At 39.5% G+C, this 16,867-nt stretch overlaps 1 protein-coding gene across 3 annotated transcripts; it reads left to right on the top strand.

Annotated features, from left to right (window-relative positions):
• The first annotated feature begins 831 nt into the window (after positions 1–831).
• Positions 832–16,745, top strand: adam17a (ADAM metallopeptidase domain 17a). 3 transcript variants are annotated; one of them, XM_062440999.1, is made up of 20 exons: positions 832–1,020; positions 1,279–1,411; positions 3,191–3,324; positions 3,886–3,974; positions 4,871–5,060; positions 7,175–7,305; positions 7,420–7,506; positions 8,563–8,688; positions 9,540–9,684; positions 10,295–10,386; positions 10,831–10,983; positions 11,378–11,577; positions 11,698–11,801; positions 11,974–12,108; positions 12,622–12,752; positions 12,935–13,013; positions 13,129–13,217; positions 13,396–13,455; positions 14,003–14,039; positions 15,062–16,745. In XM_062440999.1, the coding sequence occupies exons 1-20, from the start codon at positions 915–917 to the stop codon at positions 15,442–15,444; spliced, it is 2,604 nt and encodes an 867-aa protein (XP_062296983.1). In that variant the 5' UTR covers positions 832–914; the 3' UTR covers positions 15,445–16,745. The 3 variants fall into 3 exon arrangements, with proteins under 3 accessions (XP_062296983.1, XP_062296981.1, XP_062296982.1); XM_062440997.1 differs by lacking the exon at positions 14,003–14,039; XM_062440998.1 differs by lacking the exons at positions 7,420–7,506; positions 14,003–14,039.
• Positions 16,746–16,867: the final 122 nt, after the last annotated feature.

Here is a 16,867-nt window from a genome sequence, read left to right as displayed (position 1 = left end):
TGGCAATGCATGATATTTAATATGTAGACAAAATTAATACAATTTCTTGGAATATTGGTACTGCATCCGCCACTTTTTTAAAACAAGTGAAATTATGAATCATAATATTTCACAATATTACAGGAAATAATATGACATAAAACCAAATAATTTTCTCTCTCTCATATATATTCATGGCAGATTTTTTGTTTTCTTTGTATAAACATGTACTGGAAACAGTACAGACACAAAGAATGAGAAACAAGCTAACATAATCGATCATATAATTATCTTTGCTAAGTTTCATAATCAAAAGTGGACGTTTGCCAACAAAGAAAACTCATCTCAGTTGAGCAGTATTTACAGACCATTAAATATTGCACTAATAAGAAGGCTTTGGAAATTGTTAGTGTATTGTTTTTAATGTCTTCATTTAACTCTATTCTGTTGTTTAATTTATTCAGTTTTCATTCATTATTTTGAGTGTTTATTATTTGTATTTATTATTATATTATCTCATGTTTGTTAATGGAGTGGACAAAATATAAGGAACACCAGTCAATAAAATGCACCCTAGCACACCACCACCACCACCCACTATGACCTCAATAATAAACATAACGCAGAATTATCACATTCTTGACAATGTTAACAAAAACTGAAAATGTATAAACTTCAAAACAGTAGAATTTAAAGCAGAGCTGTTGTAATGGATTGTATTAGATTGCACATGTGTAGCTAATGAAGAGGCAGGTGACTGTATATTATTATATTCCCAAGAATGTACCTCACGTTCACTCAATAAAGTTGGACACAAAAAAAAGGCGGATGTTTTCCACTCTGCTCTTCCGGGTTGCTCAGCTAGCTATCGAAACCGCAAACAGACCAGTCCGTAACGATGATAGCTCTAGTGTAGCGGACTGAACTGCGTAAAAATGAGAAACATACTCTTAATTGCCTTTCTGGCCCCTTGTTGGGTCAACGGTGCGCTTAAATCGAGAATAACCGAGGAGGAGAGCCGCGAAGAAAGCCCGGAGCTTGGTAAGTAACACAGCAAGCTAACTGAAGCGTTAAATTCTTCTGCTTTAGGAAGAATGAGTTTTGTAACTTTATGCTGCTTATGTGATGTATTATTTTATATACATTGACACCGAGATTGTGATTAAAGTGGTAAAGACAGAGCTTGGCCAAAGCTAGCCGCTAAAAAGGATCATATTATAATCGTGATACCGGTAAATGAATAAAAGCGGTTTCCACTCCGACGTGACTGACCACAGCCACTGTTTCATGTTTTCCCAGATGGTCTGAGCTCCATCCTGTCAGATTTTGAGGTACTGCCGGTGTCGAGCCTGCAGCTGCACTCTGTAAGGAAGAGAGACGCCCACACCCAGTCTCACCTGGAGCGGCTTGTGAGCTTCACAGCCCTGCATAGGTACAGCAGCATCCTCACGTTTCATTTATATACACCCACTTCAAAGTGATACTGCGTTTTCCTACATGAATAAAACTATGGAGTCATATTTGTGCTAAAATGATTATATGTTTTAAAGAAGTTATAGGTCGACCTTTCCCTACTAGTAATTAAAATACCCCTTCTTAGTGCAACTCCAAAGTAATAAATTTGGATGTTGTTTCAGTTTAAAAAAAATTGCATTTCCAAGTTCAGTCAATAGTCAAACCTAACATGTTGCTTACACAGCTGGTGTTAGTCAGGTTGAGTGGATGTCTTCTCAAATAACAATACTTTTAGGAGGAAATATCCCTCCGTGCTCTCTGTCCTCCAAATCTCAGCAAAGACACCCTCACAACCCTCAAACAACCAATAGAAATGATTAATTTTTGTACCAAAAAGTCCAACTGGAATGTATAGTCTTGATTAGTCCAACTACAATCAAGGCCGTAGCCAGGATTTTTCAAATACCGAGGTCAAAAATAAGACCACAATTTATGACTGTTTGGTGTAATCCATGATGTATTTATACTGCTTTCTTGTTGTGCATTTCTCAGTCATGTTCCTTCTTGTGGTCCAGTTCTTTCTTATCATTCCTAATACTGAAATCACTCCTATTTCAGTATTCTACAACTTCCATGGTTGTATATTTAAAAATTATAACTGTAATATATTATTTTCTTTGTTTGTTCTTAAAATCTGGAATGGAGCACGGCCTGCTGGGAAAGGGAGAAAAGGGCAAGTCCAATTCACAAATGTAGACAACATATTTCTGGCGATTTCAAGGCTTCACTCCACGCTGGCTATAGCCGGATACTTTTTTTTTGACATGGCAGCAGAATCTTCAAGTACGTGTCACATGACGGTCCGTTAATGCAAGGATAATTGTCTCGTCGGCTATTTTCACTTCACAATTAAACGAAACTTCAAGAAAAAAATACCGAGGACATGACCTCGGTGTCCTCAATGGTAGCTACGGCCATGACTACAATTGCTGAAGAGTCATCTATCGGGGTTTCTGCAAGGTCTTAAAAAGTCTTAAACATTGAATTCACTTCCCTAAAATAAAAAAGGTCCTAAAGGGTATGAAAAAGTTTTAGTCCAAGTCTCAGTTAGTTTGTAAAGTTCTTAAAAGTTTTTTTGCATGGTGTAGTCATTGAAATTAGTTGAAACTTTTTTTTTCTGTCTGTCCTGTTGGCATACTTTATACATCTATATGTTACAAGTGGGACTTGTGTGAATTGTGTTGCAGGACCTGTAACAAACACTGTTGCTGCCACATGCTACAGTAGCAGCAAAGTTCATTAACTCATAATGGGAAAGTGAAAGATTTTATAATTTATTAAGTATTGTTATGTACTGCTGGCAAGAACTGACAAAAATGTGAAATTGAGAAGTATAAATCACACTGCAGAAACCCTGTATTAGAATCAGATGATCTTTGGAATGCCTTTTTGCCCACAACAAGGACAATGGTCGCATCGTCCTTCCCTTACATTAGAGTAGCACTAAGAAGGGATCAGTATGGACAGGAGGTACTATTACAGCAACCTATTACTCTATTGTTATAGGTTGGTAATGGGCATGTACATGTTGTATTGAGATAGACTTGATGAGAAGATGTCAACTTTGAAAATCTTTGATCAGAAAAGAGACACTAAAATTCTGTGTGACTCCTCACAGTATTTAAAGCATGTATGTAGATTCATGGCATCATGTTTGGATTCATGTAGATATGTTGTCTTCTTTTCCTGACTCCAGAAATTTCAAGCTTTACTTGACCACCAACACAGACCTTTTCACAGAGGACTTCCGGGCTGTGTTTGTTGATAAACACGGGAATGAGGAAAAATTCGATGTCCCGCTCCAGAACTTCTTCACAGGACATGTTGTCGGTGAGTGGATGGTGAAGGTCTTTTTTAAAATATGTTTTCCCTGAAGCCACATTTTACAAGAGTCTTAGTTTGCGTGTGGTAAACCAGATTAGCTCTACATACATGAATGTCTGAAAACTTTTAAGACCTCAATCTGAGAAATCTTGGTCACATAAATGCTACTTTTGAATGAATATGAACAATAACAATAATAATGTTAGACTGATGCTGACAACACAGGGTGCGATTTGCCAGGCGGCACAGTAGGTATCACCCCTCCACCCACCCTCTGGTGTTTATATTCTTGCCTCTGCTGAATTATTTTTAGCCCCAAACCCTCTCCCCCCCTTTTGATTTTGTTTTTCTTCCACAAATCGCACCATGCCGATATAGCTTAATTAAGATGATAGTGATTGACCCAATATGACCCAAAATGTAAAGCACTTTGAGCTGTATTTCTTATTTGAAAGTTGCTATATAAATAAAGTTATTATTAGCATGCTGATGTATCTTTACTTAATAGATTACTGGATGTAGTTCAGATTTATTAAAAATAACTTTTTATTTAATCTGTGTTTGCAGGAGAAGAGAACTCACGTGTGCAGGCACACATAGATGGAGATGAGTTTTCTGCTCACATTCAAACCAATGAAGCAGAGTACAATGTAGAGGTAAGGAGCACCTTTAAAGTCATTGGGGCCAAAGCAGGAACATGTTTGTATACTAAATTTTGTCCAGACCTAAGAGAAAATTCCACATACGAGAAAATTGATGAATACCACACATTTTCTTAAATAACTTGAATGTGCCTCTTTAGAAGGGATCTGTTTGCACGAGTGGTTCTTGCAAGAGGCCCGTTGTTTCATACAGAGGCGGAATGGACCCTTTACCGTCCTTTTTTGTAAGACACTTAACCCGTGGCCGTTTTATCCAAGGCATTTGACTGAAGCTTGATAGTAGAGAGGCCACATTGTAGAACCCTGTGAGGCTCTCTCAGCAATATCAACAAAGTATTGCATGCACATTCAAATATTCTGCTGGGTGCACTGGCAAAAAGGCTAAATGCTTCCAAAACCATTCATAGAAACAGTACTACAGTGCTGTACTCAGCATTATACAAATGACTACTTGGCACATCTGTATTTCAGTTAATTGTTGAGTGCAATATTGCTTCTACTTGTCTCTTTTTACTCTGCCATCTTGTATGTTGATTGATCACTTATTTAATTTTATTTTATTGCTATAATCTTTTCAGCTTGCAGTTTCTGATAATGTCATCAAAGGTTACTTACGTTACAAGTTGCCTGATTTACCAGTTCAGTAGCTTCTAATAGATGCTGATATTGGAGAAGGACATGATTGCATACAGTAGTAAATGCCATGTAGCCCAGTTTATCTCACAATGAGCATATTTTGCATCAGTAAAATTGTTATAACTATCAGTCCATTACATCACTGTGTGTTTTTCGTCATCATCTATATCTTTATATCCATATTTTCCTCTCTTTTATTACTTTTTACCTCTGTTTCGTTCTCTAATGCCACCTCTCTTTCTCTGGCCATGCAGCCCTTGTGGAGGTTTACAGACTCTGCCAGTGATGACAGGTTGCTGGTTTATCGCTCTGAAGACATCAAGAATCTGAGCCGCATCGCCTCTCCAAAAGTGTGCGGTTACGTCCATGCAGAGAACAAGGACCTGCTGCCACAGTCGGCCAGAAGGGATTGGGACGAGAAGGAGGAGATGGACGCGATGAAAGGTGAGTTCAGCTGTCTGGTCTCCTCTCTGATTGTGGCGAGTCCTGCATATGTGTGCGGGTTTCTATTTGTGCGTCTGTTGTGGAAATATGTAGGAGGAAGATGGAGTGTATGAGGGGTTTAAGATCACTAATAGACTCTGTCCTCTTGTTGGTGGATGGTTAAGAAGAGATAAAAAAGAGTAGGAGTAAAACAAATGTTTAAGGTGGAGAGAAGGAAGGGGGAGCCTGTAGCAGTGAGACAAAGGAGGTGGGTGTTATATTCTGTAATAGTCACTTTAATAAAAGCTTTAACCTAGCCTATTTTGTGCACATACACACTACTGACAAGAGGGTATTATGTAAAAAGCAAATGCCTTTTTCTTCTTTTGTGTTACCGTGTAAATGTAAAGCATATGACAGTGATAATGTGCCTGAGGAGATATCTAAAACACCTCTCACTTGCTCCCAGTTGAAAGCACTCATTGGTGATATGAGTTGAGGTGAAGGTTCTTATGGAGGAGGAATTAAAATTCATGGTGGCTCCGCTGCCCAATGAGAAGACTCGTGAGTCGTCACTGGTCTCCCACTGCTTGTTGTGGAAACCAGAGCAGCGTACACCCACACTCCTGAACAATGTACAGCCAAGTGTATGATGTAATGTTCAACAGAGATTTCCTCCAGTTTTCCTTTTTTGTTTATTCCTCAACAACTGATTGTTTAAAGAGTTTAAGATGTATGATGCTATGAGACGTCTCTCCAGAGTTCCTGTGTATACATATTTTGTGGGAATTAATACTAACATATGTTGTGTATTTTATGTTAAAATGCACAATATCTGAATATTTACATTTAATAATTTAATTTATTGGATTAATGAGTCTGCAACACATTATTATGGTGCAGCATTCATACTTCATTCTTTGAGGATATCCCAAAAATATTATCCTATCACCTCTGTTCAATTTTGTGTAATTGAATTCTGAATTTGAACACTTATGGAGGTGAGTATGGAGGCTTCACAGACTATATGTATTTTTTAAATTTTTTTAGGGACGCACAAATCCTACTTTCTGTCCCCTGGTATTGTTTTCCTACACCTCAACTCACATACCAAGTGCGATCTGTTACCAGTTCCAAAATTAAAATCTGTGTATATCTCTGTGTGGAAAACTTATTTTTATGTAAGGTAACATGAGTTCAGGGTTTGCTGTGGCACCAAAAACTGATTCAGCAGACCACCGTGATGAATTGCAATGGAATGAATGTAAGTGATAGTGGAAACAAAGTCTTCTAATGACAATGACGTAGAAAACGTATTCAGTAATGGTCTGTCACATCATGGCTTATACTCGATCCCCTTAATCAGGTTATTAATAGTGTATCACTGTGAGATAAAGTAGATTTTTTGAATATTAAGGATTCACTGAATACTTTGAGGAGTTTGGATGGTTGGTTGACCTAAACAAGCAATTTAAGGGTCTCTGGGAAATTTTGATACACATTTTTTAGACTAACCGATTTATCAAAGAATAATGAGCAGATTTAATACTGATGAAAATAATTGCTAGTTGCAGCATTAAGCAAAACATTTACAAAGTTGAAACTGAGTACCACAGATGCTAGGTCTTGTATGAGCATTGCCTAATCTGTGTGGTCATGTTTTCTAGCAGTGGATGATTCACAGAATTATTTTGTTCTGACAACCTTTGAGTTTGTCCTGAAAAGCTCTGCTCTAGCTGAATAATTGAGTAGTATTGCACAGTCTATGTGTGAAATCAGCTTTAGTTCACTGAGGCTACATTGCCTAGCTGTCAGGATATCACATTCATTATTACACACTCACCTCTCCTACAGTATAGAGGTAAACCATGGTTTAATTCCGGCTTGAAGAGCAGAGCTTAATCAGTTCACAGGCAAACAATAAAGAAGACGTGTTGCTAAATGTGAAAATGAGGGCAATTAACAGTGGGATACTGGAGCATGGCCTCATTGTGTAACTTCTTGATGTCCTTATGTATCTATCTTCATGTAAAGCTTACTGTTGACCTACATGTTTGAATATGGCAGTGCTTTTTGTGAACATTTTCCTTGTGCACGTGCCTCTAAAACTGCTCCTGCTGCCTCTTGCTTTGCAGGGTACCACCACAGAGAGAAGAGACAGGCCCACGACCACAGGAAGAACACCTGCCCCCTGTTGCTGGTTGCAGATTACCGCTTCTTCAAACATATGGGCCGTGCACAAGAGAGCGTCACTCTCAACTACCTGGTCAGACTTTATCATCTTGTGTATAAAACCTAATTCAGTAGTGCAGAAAAGGAATCGCCATGTAAAGGTTTAACATGCATCCACAGAACTAGAACTTATTTTTTCTCATTTCAGATTGAGCTGATTGATCGTGTCGATGACATTTATAGAAATACAACCTGGGATGATGAATTCAAAGGCTATGGGGTCCAGATCCATCAGGTGTGTGTGTGTGTGTGTGTGTGTGTGTGTGTGTGTGTGTGTGTGTGTGTGTGTGTGTGTGTGTGTGTGTGTGTGTGTGTGTGTGTGTGTGTGTGTGTGTGTGTGTGTGTGTGTGTGTGTGTGTGTGTGTGTGTGTGTGTGTGTGTGTGTGTGTGTGTGTGTGTGTGTGTGTGTGTGTGTGTGTGTGTGTGTGTGTGTGTGTGTGTGTGTGTGTGTGTGTGTGTGTGTGTGTGTGTGTGTGTGTGTGTGTGTGTGTGTGTGTGTGTGTGTGTGTGTGTGTGTGTGTGTGTGTGTGTGTGTGTGTGTGTGTGTGTGTGTGTGTGTGTGTGTGTGTGTGTGTGTGTGTGTGTGTGTGTGTGTGTGTGTGTGTGTGTGTGTGTGTGTGTGTGTGTGTGTGTGTGTGTGTGTGTGTGGTCCTTTTTCAAACCAGTGTTGTGGCAGCAGACGTCACTGTTCTCAATAGCATGGTGACTGTGTGACTGCTGGAAGTGAAGCTGAGAATAACAACGTCCCTCAGTCGGTTTGAGAAATACATTTTCAAGAGGAACTGAAAGCTTTTTTGTGTGCCTCGTGGGGTAATTTAATTTGTTCCACAGGCTTTGGTAATGACTGGAGACTCTGTTTGTCATACTATGAGTCCCGGGCTTTGTCACTGTAAAGATGTGCATTCATTAAGCCACTCTAGTTATTTTCCTTCTTATCTTCTTCACCATATATGTCAAAAATAACTTGTATTGTCCCACTTTTAACTTTAATACCTTTTCAGAAATGTTAAGGCAAACCCACCGCCAAGTTGAAAATCACATGGTCCTCTCTAAAAATACTGTTTTTAAGCTGTTGCTACTGGTTGGCTGCTAGGCAACCTCTGACAATTTATGTTGCAGTTTACTGTGATATTATTTTATATCGCAACAGATGTCGCAAATAATCTAAAATTTTCCACGGAACATTCATTATGAACCAGTACATTAAGATTTGTGACATTGCAATAATTAAAATTGTATAATTACATACGATGAATTCTTCATAAATGGTGTCTTTGGTTACCATTTTCAGATTATCATCAACAAAGCACCGACAAAGCCACCCCCTGGCCGTACTAACTCTAACTGGCGCCACTATAACATGGAGAACAGTCCCATACCAAAAAAGGAGGTCTGGGACGTGAAGAAACTTCTGGAGGTAGGAAAGCGACACAGAGAAAAAAATATTCCTATTCTGATTATTCTGTGGGCATGAGGGAGGTAGTGGAGTGACAATTAGAATGTGTAAAATGCTCTGCAAATTCTTATTTTGAGAGATGATAGTTGCAGGCAGCTGAGCAGCTCTGGCTCAGTCAGTATAAAACATTTTGCCATAACACTGCAGTTTATCCTCATGGTGTCAGATTGAATAACACTGGTTTAGATCCAGATCCCACACACAGAGGAGTGATGGTATTACAAATAAAAGCATTTTTATCTTTGAATATATCTTTTGGGCCATTTTATGCCTTCATTGAATAGCAACACTTGAGAGATGACAGGATATGAGGGGAGAGAGACCAGGACATAACATGCAAGGGTGTGGAAGTGTTTTGCATTCACTTGAAAAAGTTTTTCTGAGTAATTTTTTCTATCTGATGTGATTATTTTCATGCAGCTGTCAGAAGTTAGGCTTCATGTTTGGGTTGAGACATGACAAGATTCTGCTGTTATTGAGCACAGTGGATGATACTGTGAAGAGTATGTTTACACTGAGAAGGATTTTAAAATGCATGGGGCTGTATACAGAGGACTCGTACATCCTGCATCGTTAATTCAGAAAAACATGAACAATTACTCATAAAAACCAAGCTTTTTCAATTTTTTTCAAGTGAATGCAATACGCTTCCGTACAAAGGTCTTCGAAATGCATTGCAATTATGTGACATTTATCTTAACCAGTGGCCTACCAGGACACACCAATAATAGCACTTCTAAATATTAAAATCATATTCTTTTAATATTTACACGTAAAACTGCTGATAAATAATGGTCTCCTGTGTCCTTTAGCAATTCAGCTCAGACATAGCAGACAACGCCTCCACTGTCTGTCTGGCCCACCTGTTCACCTACCAGGATTTCGATGAGGGCACCCTGGGGCTCGCCTATGTGGCCCCCTCTAAACCTCAGGCCCTGGGCGGCCTCTGCCCCAGACGTAAGGACAACGCCCTTCAAGAAATGCTTTCATTTAGATAAGCTCAGCACTAAATGCCATATACAATATATTGTCACAGCAAAGGCAGTAGTGATAAAATGACTTGTTGAAGTTGAAGTCTTTTGGCTATTCCAGCTACTGACAAAAGTGATGCTATCAGCAGAAGGCCACTCTCCTCTATTAATCCTCTACACTCTCTCTCTGGCGCCTGACAGGCTCATATTAGTTACGACTTGCCTTTTTGGCGATTGGAAATCAAAACATGAAAGACTACTGTGACTGTGACAATATATACATCTTCATCTTGAAATATATAATCAGTATATGATAAATAGAATGGATATCTGCATGTGGAATATTTACAATATTATTATAATTTTCTCTGTTGTGCAGCTTGTGTATCATGTTTTAAAGACCATCTATGAAAAATCAGTTATCTGTTCAAGTCATGTAAAGAGATTGTATTATGTAAGGCTGCTAGTATATCTGTTAACCAGTTAGACAGATTGTAATGAATACTGGTCAGCCATTATATTGAAATAAAAACCTTTTGTACTTTTGTAAAGCCAAACAGACACTAACATGTCTCTTTGGTTGTGTTATTTTACAGCATACTACCCAACTGCCAGTGCCAAGAAGCCCAGTTACCTCAATACAGGCTTGACCAGCACCAATAACTACGGCAAAACCATCCTAACAAAGGTCTGTTTCACTGTGTTTCTTCAGTCATCATCTTTCATATACAACTAATTATAGGGTGCACACAGTTCCAACCAGGATGTTAAGCAACATGTCATCCTGCCAAGTCTGAGTAGAGCAGACATACTTTTGGTGTGGGTGTTTATGAGTAATAACATAAAATAAAAAAAATCTTTCTGCATTTTGACACCTAAAGTTTCTTGCACATAAAAGCAGTTTACAATTAGGTTTCAAAACTACTGGTGAAATAACTGTTATTTACTAGGACAATGTGCTGTACTCACTTGAAGACTTTTCTTTAACACCCGCATCTTACGAGTTTAAACACAGTGTCAGCCTTTCATTTGTTGCTTGATAGAAATGTGTGATTTGTTCTTAATTGATTCCTCGACACAGTAGTAAACTATGTTTATCGTGAATAAATCTGGTGTGTTTGGGTTCCAACAGGAGGCAGATTTGGTGACTACTCATGAACTGGGCCATAATTTTGGAGCAGAGCATGATCCTGACAACATCCGTTACTGTGCTCCGAGTGATGATCATGGGGGGAAGTTTGTCATGTACCCTATTGCTGTGAGCGGAGACCATGTCAACAACAAGGTACACACACTATCAGTGAAAAAGTAAAACATTATATTCAGACTCGACATGGGATTCCACAGAAGCATTAACAGTTAGTTAGTGTTATTTTGTACACACCACAAACTATACTGCCAGTTAAGGAAATGCATTGACTAAATCATTGAAATGCATCCATAAAAAAGCATACCAAGGCGATGAAGCCTGCAAATGCAGGCTCAGTTTTGACAAAAAAGATGCACCCACTGCAGGAAGAAGTTGAGTAAATAGCTACTGAGAAATGTTTGCATTAGATTTACATCTGTTATTTTTCTAATGTTTCAGTCCTTTGCCACCATCACCTCTTAGAGTTGAGCCAAAATCCTCCAGTCCTAGTTAAATATAACCCCTGTCTACTTCTCCTTCCCCATCAAAGCGTTTCTCCAACTGCAGCAAGATCTCCATAGGAAAGACGTTACGTTTCAAGGCTCCTGTGTGCTTCAAGGAGAGGAACAGTAAGGTATGTGGGAACTCCAGAGTGGAGAAAGGGGAGGAGTGCGACCCCGGGCTACTCCACCTCACCAATGATGAATGCTGCTCATCCGACTGCAAGTTCAAACTTGGTGTTCAGTGCAGGTATGATGCCCGTTCTATATTAATTCATTAATTAATGTAATTAATTGAACTTAAAATGTTGCAAAATCTTTGTTATTAGCTTGAATCACACATACGTTCACGTTTCTGTCTTCTCCACAGTGACAGAAACAGTCCATGCTGTAGGAACTGCAAGTTTGAGATGGCAGGAATAACGTGCCAGGAACCAATCAATGCTACCTGTAAAGGCATATCCTCCTGCACAGGTGAGCGCCATCTGCTGTTCTTATTCAAGAACTGCAGCAAGCACTTTTTGAAAGGCTGCTTGTAACATTTTAAACAATGATCAGTGGAAAATACTGTGAAAATGGTTGTAGGTTTTGTAATGATGTCACAATCACAAGTGATTCAACTCTCAACATTTCTTTCACATAATAGGCAACAGCAGTCAATGCCCACCTCCCGAAAATGCCAAGGACAACACTGTGTGTGTCGACAACGGCCTGTGTCGCAACGGAGAGTGCAACCCTTTCTGTGAGGCCGTGCCGAACCTTCGGTCCTGTGCCTGCAATGGTAAAGAGCAATAAAAAAAAATGCCAGAGAGCCCAAACTGATAGATAGATAGATAGATAGATAGATAGATAGATAGATAGATAGATAGATAGATAGATAGATAGATAGATAGATACATCTCAGACAGACAAAGTCAGGAAACTTTAAGGTGGTGAATGCAGAAATAATACCTTGAGATATTACATCAAATTAAGTATTAGGTATTGAAAAATGCAGTGTCAGTTGGATTGAAGGGTCCTCCAGTGGATGTGAAGTTTCTACAAACCCTTTTTTTTTTAAGTTTTAAAAAGCCCCTCAAATATACTATTGTTGAGCTAAAAACCAAATCGTTTCTCCAAATAGTTTACATTTAGATAGAGGTGCAATGGGCTTTTTCTGTAAGAGTCCTGTCTGAATGAATCTTTCAATACGTTAAAGTGTGTACTACCACTGTTAATAAACCAAATACTTATTACAGTTTTGAAAAGATACAAAACTGATGCTCTTTGAGTTAATTTTTTTCCCTGTTTGCAGAAACGGAGGATTCCTGTAAAGTGTGCTGTAGGGGAAAAGATGGCACCTGCACTCCTTTTATCCAGAGCAACGGCAGTCTCCTTTTCCTACGCAAAGGAAAACCCTGCACTGTGGGCTTCTGTGACGAGGGCGTGAGTGACCCCACCTGTTGACTGTCTGCTCCACACACAGGATTCCTGCTGAACCTGTCATTGTTACATCATGTTTATTTAGCACTAGAAACACTTAGAAAATGTAACAAACATTGCGAAGGCTTTATAAAGTTGCTGTGTTTGGCTGTTTGGAGAATGTTAATCCTCCCTTGTTATCACAGGGGAAGTGCATGAAGCAGGTGCAGGACGTGATCGAGCGGTTGTGGGATTTTATTGACAAACTGGACATTAACACGTTCGGTAAGTTGTGTACAGAGCGCTACATTCTCACAACGGGAATATGATTTGGAAAATAAGTCTTTCTGATTTAGTATTTATTGTGCATGTCCATCTCTTAACCCTACCCCTCCATCAGGGAAGTTCCTGGCTGATAACATAGTGGGCTCTGTCGTGGTGTTTTCACTCGTCTTCTGGATTCCTCTCAGTATCCTGGTCCACTGTGTGGTAAGAAACTGACAGACATCATTTTACACTAGTTCTCAATGTTTTCAGTGTACCACGAACTGCTCTTTTTTTGGATTCTGTAGCTCTGTGGTTGACGATATATTTCTTTACCAGCTACGGTATAACTTGACTTCATTAAGTGCTGATGATGCTGCTTTTTTGTGTTTTTTCTTTGCAGGACAAACGACTTGACCAGCAGTATGAAGAGAACGCAAAGTGCATCTACTACCCTCAAAATGTAAGTTTGTCGTTTCCCTGATATTGCGCTCATATATGATCTTGTGCACCAGCATTGCTGCCACACTAACCAAACTAAACCAATCCCACAATGCTTTTTGAAACACACTGACATCTTATAATAAGGAAGGGAGAGGGGCACTTAAAGGTTTATTCAAGGTGAGGTGTTTTTTTTTTTCTTTCTCTGAATTCATTTTTAAATCTCTACATGCACAGTCTGTCACCATTTATCCAAAACCCTGCTGAGAGAGAAAAATATTAAAAATGTGTATTTACACCAAACTTATCTCTGCTATATTTGGAAGTAGGTTGAAAAATGTTTAAAAATAAGTTCAACTCAAGAATTTTAAAATGAACTATATGTCTGGCTTTTTTAATCATTCGAAAGTTTTTAAGAAATCATATTTTTGCAACCACAAAGATGTAGCTGTAATATGAAGCAGTGCGAGTTAGCAGTCAGGCCTCACTGTCACTGCTGGGCTCGAGCTCTGAATGACCTGTCCATCACTCTTTGCCTTGGCCCCTTTCCATCCTCATTGGAACTGCAGCAGATGGTGGAAGTTTGTAGTAGAGCTCCCGCCATAGGTGAGTGCGTGTGCTATGGCTTGGTGTTGCGATGCGTTGCGATTGAATCCATGATGATGATGATGATGATAATGATGCACGGTCAGTGGCCCAACGTTTGGGATACTCCTGCAGTCGTTCACTCCTTGATGTAATCACTGATCTAGTCGCACATTTCCAGCTCTCAAGCTAATCATCTGAGAGATGAAGCGAGAGAAGCTTAAACTGAAGCTAATGTGGTTGAATACTGAGGCTAATATGTTCCTCTGCACAGATGTCATCCATGCAGAGTCCTATCAGATCAGAAATTACCTCAAGAAAGCAAGATTGCATTTTAGGAGTATTCAAACAGAGAGAGGACTGAACAGGTTTCACTTTGTCTTTTTGTGATATTGGATGTAGTGTGTGTCGACATTTTAAGTTTGCATCTGTTGCTGTTTAAAGCCACAACAAGAAGAGGGTAATGTCATCTAGGTGTTTTCTTTTTTTACCCTTTCCTTTTTTAATGGCTGTTTGCTGTTTAGTCCTGTTTTTTTAGGTTTGATTGGAAACGTGGAGACTGAGGGTACGTTCCTCTGTAGACCTTCCTCGCAGTAGACATTTTGACTTAACACTGGAGTAACTAATACAATTAATGATAGCTTAATTTCATGTCAGTGAGCCTGTCAGCCCTGCACGTGAGCTGGCAGGCACTGCAGCAGGGTTCTGATGCCCCTATGGACTTCAGCCATTATTAATATTAGTTACACTTTTGTTTGACAATGCAAAATGTCCACCACAAGGAGGGTCTAATGTTTTACTCATTCCCACTTCTAAAGGGGATATTAGGGGTGATAATGGGGATGGAGATAGCTATTAAATAGTTATTACTGAATTTCCCTTTAACAATCATGGAAATAAGATTATGATAATAGAACTATTTAACGTCATGTAAAGTTCAGGAGAAATGCACAGAATGGAGTAAAAAATGGAATGGATCCCACTTCAGTCAAAGACCGACAGAGTTTTTTGTTGCTGTCTCACATGTTGTTTTTGCTCTTCAGAATCAAGAAATGCTCGAGTCGGCGCCCGTGCGCATCGTCAAGCCTCCTCAGCCTCACTCCTCCTGCGCAGGCCGGACCGCGCCCTCCTCCCTGCCCCTGCAGTCTCAGCAGCTGAGCCAGGCCTCGGCCCCTCCCGCGGGCACCAGTACCCAGGACCCCGGAGCGAGCTATGCCCTCACCCCGGACAGCGCAGGGGGGTCGCGGATGGCCACCATCCAGGAGGACACCAGCAGCGACTCTCACCAGGGAGAGGAGGGCCTGTCGGAAGATTTCACAACCGCAGGAGCCTGCTCGTCGGCTACGAAATCCTCCTACGAGGATCTGACAGATCAGAGCCAGTCAGCCAAGGACAGACGGCGCCTCCAGAGGCAGGATTGTTTTGACACCAAAGAGACAGAGTGCTGAGAAGGACTTTTTTGTTAAAAACACGAAACCTAATATGTGTTTGAGGGAACATGCAGCAATTTTTCTTACCACAAATCACAGACAGGAACTGTTAAAGGTCACAGCGTTTCTTATGTCAGATATTAGTGTTTAACATTTCAGCCAATTCTAGATGTGGTATTGTTTAGTGAGCTGTAACTTTGTACCACCGTACAGATGATACATGATTTCTCGAAAGTGAGACTGCAGTTAAATTGGTGTCATGTTTTCTTTTTGGTGAAACGATGCTGTGCCTTTTTTCAGTTTGGTAGGTGGTTCTTGGCGAGATGAAACCTGTGGAAGTGAATCTAAGTTGCAGCTCCTTTGTGCTAGATTTTTCGCAGACCAGTGCCCCAAACACACCATAGAGTTAAATTATCTTATTGTTTCTAACGTGGTTTCTCACTATACAAATCAAAAAAAAGGTGAAAACTGTTTTATGCCTCTATCATGTTGTGTCAAAAAAAGTGGATGTTTGTGGTTCTTAAGTAATCAAAGCATCATGTTAAAAGCCTACATCTTGCTCCCCTGCCCCAAAACACTTACAAGTACAAAGTACAGTCTGTGAAGCAACATGACCTCAGGTTTGCTCCATTTTAAGTGAAAGATGTTAATATAATGAATGCAGCTGCAGTTATTTTCTGTTAAAAGGAAACATTTCAGTGTGAGACATTGACTCATGGACGCTAAACTTGGATGACTGTTTTATCCTGAATTTTAAAAATGTATCGTAACTGCACTTGAAGTATTGTTTGCATCACTGGAGACATGAATTATGTTTTATAAATGTATTTACTGTGCTGTGGGCCATCAATAGTTTATACATTGTACTCATAATGTAACATTTTGATTCTGTGCAAGGATTGGGCAGTAGACTCTGCAGTATTACGCTTATTTTATTTGGCCCGTTTGAACTTTAAGAAAGTTACAAATCTTAGTCTCCTGTAGTGTGATGCTTTAATGATTTATCATGTACACTCTTTGTGGTTGATCCCTGACACTTTGGTGCCTTTTCTGATTGTGCATTGACCGTTCCTTTTTTATGTACAGAGAGACAGGAAAATTGAAGTACATGCACGTGGATATGGACAGCCTGAGTTTAATTTTAGATGCCTAAAGTACTCAGATGTTATTTTTTCCAACATGCTGTTTGGTCTTCGGTCCTCGTGCCAATTTGAGTCATGCACCTCTTTCACTTACGCTTATGCTGTCTCACCACTGTTGCCTGCTGTGTCACATGTTTAATTACTTTAACAATGTATTAACTGTAGGTCAAGAAGAAGAGTAAACTGCATATTTAACATGGAGTCTGTTGAATAGATGTGAACTGTTACACAACAAGCAGATTTTATGTCATATCAGATGAATAATGTGTATTTTTAA

Source organism: Scomber scombrus, chromosome 19 (genome assembly GCF_963691925.1).
Source record: "Scomber scombrus chromosome 19, fScoSco1.1, whole genome shotgun sequence".
Lineage (NCBI taxonomy): Eukaryota > Metazoa > Chordata > Actinopteri > Scombriformes > Scombridae > Scomber > Scomber scombrus.
The sequence above is the reverse complement of the archived record's forward strand: the minus strand, read 5'-3'. Positions and strand labels throughout refer to the sequence as shown.